Source organism: Nerophis lumbriciformis, linkage group LG28 (assembly GCF_033978685.3).
Source record: "Nerophis lumbriciformis linkage group LG28, RoL_Nlum_v2.1, whole genome shotgun sequence".
NCBI lineage: Eukaryota > Metazoa > Chordata > Actinopteri > Syngnathiformes > Syngnathidae > Nerophis > Nerophis lumbriciformis.
Genome location: NC_084575.2, coordinates 22,702,565 through 22,713,066, shown reverse-complemented (window position 1 = coordinate 22,713,066; position 10,502 = coordinate 22,702,565). Strand labels below are relative to the sequence as shown.

General features: G+C 38.1%; 1 protein-coding gene across 1 annotated transcript in view; it reads right to left on the bottom strand.

Annotated features, from left to right (window-relative positions):
- Positions 1-6,557: 6,557 nt before the first annotated feature.
- mst1rb (macrophage stimulating 1 receptor b) overlaps positions 6,558-10,502 on the bottom strand; it is a 104,123-nt gene continuing 100,178 nt past the window's right edge. The window contains exon 22 of the mRNA XM_061923911.2: positions 6,558-6,881. Coding sequence (XP_061779895.2) covers positions 6,821-6,881 — 61 coding nt within the window. The 3' untranslated portion in view covers positions 6,558-6,820. The remainder of the gene's footprint in view (positions 6,882-10,502) is intronic.

The window sequence follows — 10,502 nt, the reverse complement described above, 5'->3', positions numbered from 1 at the left end:
TTTTTAAATTAAATCAACATAAAAAACACGAGATACACTTACAATTAGTGCACCAACCCAAAAAACCTTCCTCCCCCATTTACACTCATTCACACAAAAGGGTTGTTTCTTTCTGTTATTAATATTCTGGTTCCTACATTATATATCAATATATATCAATACAGTCTGCAAGGGATACAGTCCGTAAGCACACATGATTGTGTGTGCTGCTGGTCCACTAATAGTACTAACCTTTAACAGTTAATTTGACTCACATTTTCATTAATCTCTAGTTTCTATGTAACTGTTTTTGTATTGTTTTACTTTTCTTTTTTATTCAAGAAAATGTTTTTAATTTATTTATCTTGTTTTATTAAAAAAAAAAAAAAAAAGTACCTTATCTTCACCATACCTGGTTGTCCAAATTAGGCATAATAATGTGTTAATTCCACGACTGTATATATCAGTTGATGTCGGTATCGGTTGATATCAGTATCGGTAATTAAAGAGTTGGACAATATCGGATATCGGCAAAAAGCCATTATCGGACATCCCTAGTTGCGTGTATTAACAATGTACGTTCGGGTTAAGAAGGGGTTAAAAACAAAACAAATTGTGCGCCCAGCAGCATTCTTGAGGGAGGGGCAGAGAGAGAGAGAGAGTTATGATAAACGCGCATGCGTCGCCAGGCTCTGCTTTTTATCCATAGATTTATCAGATATAATTTTTTATTATCTATAGCAGGGGTGTCAAAAGTGTGCCCCGGAGGCCACACAGCTAATGTTTTAAAGGCCCACGGCCCATTCTAAAAATACTATTAAAATAAACAAAAACATAACAAAAATGAAATAAAAAAGCTTAAAGGTTAAATGTAATTTAGAAAAAGTTGCAATGTTGATTAATAAAACAAAACTGTTTTTTTCTTTCTTTCAAACTGTCATTGCTCAAAACATAATATTGAATCAAAATCAATGTTATTATGAATTATTGACCTATCCAAGGTTCCCATTACTTCACATCAAATATTCCACTAAGAAAAATATTTTTGGTGGAAGATTTTGCAAATTTGGTAAATAAATAACTAGGGATGTCCGATAATGGCTTTTTGCCGATATCCGATATTCCGATATTGTCCAACTCTTCAATTACCGATACCGATACCAACCGATACCGATATCAACCGATATATGCAGTCGTGGAATTAACACATTATTATGCCTGGACAACCAGCTATGGTGAAGATAAGGTACTTTTTAAAAAAAATTATAAAATAAGATAAATTAATTAAAAACATTTTCTTGAATAAAAAAAGAAAGTAAAACAATATAAAAACAGTTACATAGAAACTAGTAATTAATGAAAATGAGTAAAATTAACTGTTAAAGGTTAGTACTATTAGTGGACCAGCAGCACGCACAATCATGTGTGCTTACGGACTGTATCCCTTGCAGACTGTATTGATATATATTGATATATAATGTAGGAACCAGAATATTAATAACAGAAAGAAACAACCCTTTTGTGTGAATGAGTGTAAATGGGGGAGGAAGGTTTTTTGGGTTGGTGCACTAATTGTAAGTGTATCTTGTGTTTTTTATTTTGATTTAATAAAAATAAAAAAAATAAAAATAAAAAACGATACCGATAATAAAAAAAAATGATACCGATCATTTCCGATATTACATTTTAACGCATTTATCGGCCGATAATATTGGCAGGCCGATATTATCGGACATCTCTATAAATAACCCAAAAATTTATATTTTGTTGTTTTCTTACTGTACCGAAAATGAACCGAACCGTGACCTCTAAACCGAGGTACGTACCAAACCGAAATTTTTGTGTACCGTTACACCCCTAGTGCTAAGACTGCATATGCAATTGATTACTTGCGTACTTTAAATGAAGTTTTTACGTGGGAGACATTTACTGCATGTTCATGTCATCAAGCTCCGACCTTTGGCGTTTTGCTATGTTTGGAACATGCAGCAGACATGTGCCACTTTTTATGGGCATTTTAGAAGCAGTCCTGCAGTGCATCTAACGGAACCCATTTTTTTACCGCGCTGAAGTTGCCCTCTGGGAGACAATGGCGTTAACTGCGAGTGTCTATTGGAATGTTCTAGACCAGACCTGGGCAAATTAAGGCCCGGGTGCCACATGGTTAACATCTTTTCAATCTGGCCCGCCAGACATTCTCAAATCATTTTTTTAGATCTTTAAGATGGAAAGTGTAGCTGCCATTATGATGTGCAGTGTTGTTTTCTAATGACCGTAAGTCTTCAACTATACTAAGTATTTCAATGGTTGGAATCTGCGCTTTTACATGCTATACTAGTTACTATGGTAATCTAATTAGTTACTATGGTAATGTAAGTCACAGCAGCTCAGACGAGGCACCAAGCAGTGTGGGTGGGGAGCGTTTCCACAGAGTGTTTCCAGAGCGGCCAGCCTGAAATGCGGGTGTCAGGGACCGACACAGAAGAAGATTTTTACAACAAAGTTCTAAAGCTTAGTGATATATCAGATTGTAGGTGGGTTTTTTTTACCCTTCATATTTATATTTCACTGTGTTTGTTGCATTTTTGTTGTGTTTTGCTTGATTGTAAAATATGTGGATCGAGATGGGGTGTGACGTTCATATGTTGTCAATATTCAGTGTTTTATCCTTCATACTTAATATTGTAAATCCCACATTCTTTATTTTCATGTACATTCTGGGTGTCTCAGTCAGTAAAAAAAAATGTCGAATTCCGTTTTTTAACGATAATAATAATAATAGATTTTATTTGTAAAATCACTTTACATTGAGCAAACAACCTCAAGGTGCTACAGTGCATTTAAAAAAAAAATTAAGGCTGTCTGTCATAAAGTTTTTAACATTCAATCAGACATTATTGTGAGTTTCTGTATTAATGTTCCTAAAAATCAGATATACCGGCCCCCAGGCACATTTTTTTCTCTGAATTTGGCCCCCCTGAGTCAAAATAATTGCCCAGGCCTGTTCTAGACCCAAGAAAAGTTTTTTGTCATTTATATCAGGGATGTCAAACTTGTTCTTACTGAGGACCGTATGGCAATTATGGCTGCGATCAGAGGGCCACATAAAATGATGTGGCAGTAGTGTTGTCTCTATACCAATATTTTGGCACTGGTACCGGTACCAAAATGTATTTCGATACTTTTCTAAATAAGGGGGACCACAAAAAATGTCATTATTGGCTTTATTTTAACAAAAAGTCTTAGGGTGCATTAAACATATGTTTCTTATTGCAAGTTTGTCCTTAAATAAAATAGTCAACATAGTAGACAACTTGTCTTTTATTAGTAAGTAAGCAAACAAAGGCTCCTAATTTAGCTGCTGACATATGCAGTAACATATTGTGTATCATTCTATTATTTGGTCAAAATTATTAAGGACAAGTGGTAGAAAATGAATTATTAATCTACTTGTTCATTTACTGTTAATATCTGCTTACTTTCTCTTTTAACATGTTCTATCGACACTTCTGTTAAAATGTAATAATCACTTATTCTTCTGTTGTTTGGATGCTTTACATTAGTTTTGGATGATACCACAAATTTGGGTAACAATCCCATACCAAGTAGTTACAGGATCATACATTGGTCATATTCAAAAGTCCTCATGACATATTTCCTGAGTTGATATACATAATATGAATTTTTAAAAAAGGAACAAAGACTTTGTGATTCTAAAAAATATCGATGTGATCATAGTCGTATCGACTAGATACGCTCCTGTACTTGGTATCATTACAGTGGATGTCAGGTGTAGATCCACCCATGGCGTTTGTTTACATTTTGACGCCGGTGAGCTACGGTGTGTAGTGAAGCATGTTTAGCTATTCCTCGTCCTGCAGGGATGATACTTGTAAGAAACCTACTTTATTTGTCGCCATGGAGACGAGGATTAGTGATTTAGAAGTAGCTAGCTAGTTAACCATGTCTTAAAGCACCTCTTCCTGAGGTCGTGTTATAACTTCACCTTTATCGTTAGTTTTTAAGCCAAAATGCGTCCGTTCTCCCTTTTCAGTCTACACACTGTGTCTGCTTGTAAGTACTCTGTGTGTGTGCGCTGCCAAACATGCTCGTCAAACCAGCAACGACAAGACGTGACGACAACAGGGGGTACTTTTTAGAGATGGTATAGTACCGAATATGATTCATTAGTATCGCGGTGCTGTATTAGTACTGGTATACCATACTTGCCAACCCTCACGGATTTTCCAGGAGACTCCTGAAATTCAGCGCCTCTCCCGAAAACCTCCCGGGACAAATTTTCTCCCGAAAATCTCCCGAAATTCAGGCGGAGCTCGAGGCCACGCCCCTCCAGCTCCATGCGGACCTGAGTGACGGGTCGACAGGCTGTTTTCACGTCCGCTTTCCCACAATATAAACAGCGTGCCTGCCCAATCACGTTATAACTGTAGAATGATCGAGGGCGAGTTCTTGGTTTCTTATGTGGGTTTATTGTTAGGCAGTTTCATTAACGTCCTCCCAGCGCAGCAACAACACACAACAACAGCAGTCACGTTTTCGTAAAGCAGTTCGTCTGCCGTAAACAGCAATGTTGTGACACTCTTAAACAGGACAATACTGCCATCTACTGTACATGCATATGTGACAATAACATCTACGGCTTTTAGAGAGTGCAGTGCACAACTGCGCACACAACAAGGAGACGAAGCAGAATGCATCATCAGAGAGGGTGTTCAGCATGGTTAGAAAAATAGTGACAGAGAATAGAACAAGGATGGACAATTCAACCCTTAACTCAACAATGAGTAGATGAGTGTTATGTGTGTGTATATTTGTAAATAAATGAACACTGAAATTCAAGTATTCCTCTTATTTATATATATATATATGTAAATATATATATATATATATATATATATATATATATATATATATATATATATATATATATATATATATATATATATATATATATATAGCTAGAATTCACTGAAAGTCAAGTATTTCTTATATATACTTGGTGAATCATAGCTGTAAATATACTCCTCCCCTCTTAACCACGCCCCCACCCCGACCACGCCCCCCCCCCCTCCCGAAATCGGAGTTCTCAAGGTTGGCAAGTATGTGGTATACCGTACAACCCTAACGTGCGCTATCAAGTTTGTGTGTGTTATAATGCACGTAAACTTTTAGTAGATCAGGTCTTTACTCTACTGTTCTGCACAGCACGGAATCGAAATCCCGCTTAAAGAGAAGATAAAGGCGCAAAAATAAGTAGGATAAACACATCTTCATTTTTGGCCATTTTTTATTTCATTTTGCATATTTGTGGCTGTAATGCGGCATTAGAGGAATACAAACACTGACTGTGATACGTTGGCAATGCTTGCAACTAAATCCTTAATCCCAAATCCACAATAGAACAATTCAAATTATCTCTTTTTTTTTTCCCGATTTCTGTATCAAAACTGGTGTCTTTTTGGGGACATATCGTACTACGTTTGAACCCCCACATATCTACAAAATAACAAGTCCCGTTCAGCATTTAATAACAAATTGTACCAGTTTTTCGCCCACTAATCTAGCAGTCGTGATGTGTGGTAAGGTGAGGTACTTACTCCTTTGTAGTTTTTAAAAAAAAATTGTATTTAAATTTGTGTGTGTCACGGGCAAGCGGGACCCCGGCATGCAGAGATGGGAGGCGACCGTGCAGGTAGAAATAACATTTATGAGGCAAAAACAGAGAGCAGTAGCATGGATGAGGCAAAGACCTGCCCGAGCTTGCTCCAGGACCAGTCCAAGCCCAAGGAATATTTTTCTTTTGTGTTAATGCAGTGGTTCTTAACCTCGTTGGAGGTACCGAACCCCACCAGTTTCATATGCGCATTCACCGAACCCTTCTTTAGTGAAAAATAAAATGTTTTTTTTTTTTTCAAATTCAATACAAAGTTATGTTTTTGGTAACACTTTAGTATGGGGAACATATTCTAAGTAACAAAGACTTAATTTAGAGTTATTTGGACACTAGGGGAACATATTCTAAGTAACAAAGTCTTAATTTAGAGTTATTTGGTTAGGGTTAGGGCCAGGGTTAGAGGGTTAGGGTTATAATAAGGCCATGCCGAATAAGGCATTAATAAGTACTTAATAATGACTAGTTTAGAGCCAATATGTTACTAATTTGCATGTTAATAAGCAACTAATTAATGGTGAATATGTTCCCCATACTAAAGTGTTACCATGTTTTTTTACTAGTGCACAAAATGAACCGTGCATGAACATCACCTTGTTCAAACAACAAAACAAACACAGTGCATAAACTCACAACAAATTACACACCTGCAAACCAGTCAGCTGTTGCCGTATCCGTAATACGCCGATAGGGAGAAGTTTTTATTTACACGATGAGTCGGGTGTGTTTTGACCTCCGCCGAACCCCTGAGGCCGACTCACCGAACCCCGAGGGTTCGATCGAACCCAGGTTAAGAACCACTGTGTTAATGTCACCGAAAACAATGGCTGTTTACAAACCCCCCATTCCTTTAGAAACAGCTGTTGTTATGTAAACAGGGAAAGAGTAAAATATTTTGCCAGAGCGTGCTGGAGACTGTACAAGACTACAGCCCAGACGTTTCTCCTCAAATTGAGCCAAATTTAATTCTGTTTCTGTTTAATTCCTTGCTTCTTGTCTCGTTTTAAAATGTCATCAGTGTTTGAACCTGACAGTCACCTACCATCACATGTTGTGCTGCATACCTTTCCCAATGCTTTTTGTGCACTTCACTTCCCTGCTGCACTCTTTCAGTTCGACCGCGCTGGTGCTCCTTTGGTTTTTTTCCCCTCATTTATGGCTGTCGGTCTGCACTTTCCCCGCCTTCTCTGCATCTTGGGGTCCAGACAATCTAAGCCAACAGAGAACATAACAAATATTTCACTTTTAGCCAAGCATTACTTTGGTGTAAAAGTCAAATCACCTTTTTTGAGCTTCAGTTCAGTTTCAGTGTATTTGGAACATGCATACGATACAATGTGATGCATCACACAATTCCGGTTGTTTCATTACAGCACGTCCGAAAAGGAGTAGGAAGAAGCAGAGCTTATTTAATCCTACCCCTTTTCATGCCATAGTAATTGTATCCAATGTCCTTGTTCTCTGTAACAGAACAGTGAACAAATAAATAATATTCCATAGTAAGCATTCAAATTAGAGATGTCCGGCTTTTTTGCCGATATCTGATATTCCGATACTGTCCAACTTTTAATTACCGATTCCGATATCAACCGATACCTATATATATACAGTCGTGGAGTTAACATATTATGATTCCTAATTTTGTTGTGGATGCATTAAACAATGTAACAAGATTTTCCAAAATAAATCAACTCAAGTTATGGAAAAAAAAAATGCCAACATGGCACTGCCATATTTATTATTGAAGTCACAAAGTGCATTATTTTATTTTAACATGCCTCAAAACAGCAGCTTGGAATTTGAGACAGGTTGAGGAGGGGGGGTGAGTAGTGGGGGTGGGGGGGTGGGGGGTGTATTGTAGCGTCCCGGAAGAGTTAGTGCTGCAAGGGGTTCTGGGTATTTGTTCTGTTGTGTTTATGTTGTGTTACGGTGCGGATGTTCTCCCGAAATGTGTTTGTCATTCTTGTTTGGTGTGGGTTCACAGTGTGGCGCATATTTGTAACAGTGTTAAAGTTGTCTATACGGCCACCCTCAGTGTGACCTGTATGGCTGTTGACCAAGTATGCCTTGCATTCACTTGTGTGTGTGAAAAGTCGTAGATATTATGTGACTAGGCCGGCACGCAAAGGCAGTGCCTTTAAGGTTTATTGGCGCTCTGTACTTCTCCCTACGTCCGTGTACACAGCGGCGTTTTAAAAAGTCATAAATTTGACTTTTTGAAACCGATACCGATAATTTCCGATATTACATTTTAAATATCTCTATTCATCTCTAATTCAAATATTAAATACATAAATAATTCTAATAATCTCTAATTCAAATATTAAATACATAAATAATTCAAATATTAAATACATAAATAATCTTTCTCTCAATAAAAGGAAAAAATAAATAAAAGCTTGGCTATATAATCCTGCAGCGGTGCATACAAAAAAGGAAAATATTGTACTTGATTTGTTACTGACTCCAGCTGTCACATGAATTAAGAATAATGGTGTCACACTTACTTTAAAGACATTACACAGACTACAAAGTCATGGTGTGTACTAAATGTTTCAGCAACATTGATAAATATTCTATTTATTAATAATAACCCTGCTTTGCGTAAATGTGTTCTATTTATCTAGCGAAGTAGGACAAAGGTCACACTAAGAAGTTCTGGAGCTAAACCATACGTCAGCCCATATAATAAAGTGGACACTAAAGGACATTGATTGCAAAAACAATGGTAATCAATAGACCTCCCAACAAGGTATGCACAGCAAACATGCAAACAGGCTGCCAGTACATCAGCAAGGTCAAAAGTGCATTGAGGTGGAGGGTGGGTGGGCAGGTGGGTGGCTTGTGGATGTGTTGATAGGCAGACCTGCGAAGCGGAGGTGGGGATTGTGGCGCTAATGGTTTTTAGGAGGTGGGGGCCGGTGCGAGGGCTCTTCATGGCACTTCTGTCTGCGTCGTGATCAATCAGGTTTGTTCCCGCAAGTACCACTCCGCTAAAAATGACTCCGCTTTTCGCCGTGACACATCGCAGGTAATAGCGGGAGGAAGCTCTGTACTCGGCCGACCCCAGCTAGTAAACAATGCAAAAATATTTGCCAGTCCAAAAACCCCTGCCGAGCATAAAAGCAGAGATAGTCCCGGAGGATAATAGATGCGAGGTCCATGCATGATCGGTCGTAAAAAAAGAAAAAGTTTTATTCATCCTATTTCACACTACTTTGAATAGGAGATGTTTAAGTAACGAGATATGTTAGCCATCAAAATCCCCGATTGAAAATCCTGTCAGTGCCTCCTTTCATTATGGATTCTATTCTAAAATGGGGTTTTTTCAATCACATGTATGGATAATTACGGAGCCCCTAAAGCAGTGGTTCTACAAGGTGTGTGTGTGTGGGGTGTATATTGTAGCGTCCCGGAAGAGTTAGTGCTGCAAAGGGTTCTGGGTATTTGTGCTGTTGTGTTTATGTTGTGTTACTGTGCGGATGTTCTTCCAAAAAGTGTTTGTCATTCTTGTTTGGTGTGGATTCACAGTGTGGCGTATATTTCTAACAATGTTAAAGTTGCTTATACGGCCACTCTCAGTGTAAACTGTATCGCTGTTGATGAAGTATGCGTTGCATTTACGTGTGTGTGTGCGTACAGAAGCCGCTCATATCTTGTGACTGGGCGGGCACGTTGTTAGAAGGGATGAAAAGCGGACGTGACGTCAGCTCGTAGAGGACGTTAAAAGCAGTGCCTGTAAGGCACGCCCCCAAGACTGTGGAATACGAGAAATAATGACTAATGAACACCTTCGTTTGATAATGAAGGTTGCCTCAGCTCAAAGCCTGAGCCCCGGCATTAATGAACTAGCATCCAAGAAAAGATGGCAGGTATCTGGCTTGGGCACATCAGATTAGATCAGTGTGTTGCAAACTGAGCAGTTTAAAGTCCTGAATGGTCGGTTTATTCATTATTTTATTTTCAAATTTATTAGCCTGTGGAAAAAGTTAATGTTGATATTTACCTCAGAAGGCTGCAAATAGAAAAGAGGCATTCAATTTTTATTTAAATTGTATTTGATATGCCATTGATATTTTTTAATGATTATTATTATTATTATTTGAAACTCGATTTTGCATGTCACTATAAAGTTACATAAGCCTTGCTTGTTCAATATTTAATGCAAAACTTGTTTGGGTCCCTATTAAAAGGTTAATTTGTTCAACATTGGCCCGCGGCTTTGTTCAGTTTTAAATTTTGGCCCACTCTGTATTTGAGTTTGACGCCCCTGCTCTAGCGCATTTGATGTAAGCACTTTTGTGCGTGCCACACAGCAATGCATCATCAGAGAGGGTGTTCAGCATGGTTAGAAAAATAGTGACAGAGAATAGAACAAGGATGGACAATTCAACCCTTAACTCAACAATGAGTAGATGAGTGTTATGTGTGTGTATATGTGTAAATAAATGAACACTGAAATTCAAGTATTTCTTATATATATATATATATATATATATATATATATATATATATATAATAAAAAATATATATTCTAGCTGTAAATATACTCCTCCCCTCTTAACCACGCTCCCAACCACGCCCCCGCCCCCAACCACGCCCCACCTCCCGAAATCGGAGGTCTCAAGGTTGGCAAGTATGCTTTGTGGGGGCTTGGCAAAGGAGAGAAGTTATAGTGATGCACTATAAAGATATGTACGGTCATTCGCGTCCTCAAGGTAGCAAATAGGCTGAAGCGGACACAAACTTTGATAAGTTGCCTTTCATAAACGGCGCAGTAAAGACAGTAGTGTGACTCAAAGCACACAACCGGCTCAGTTAATTTGGTTCA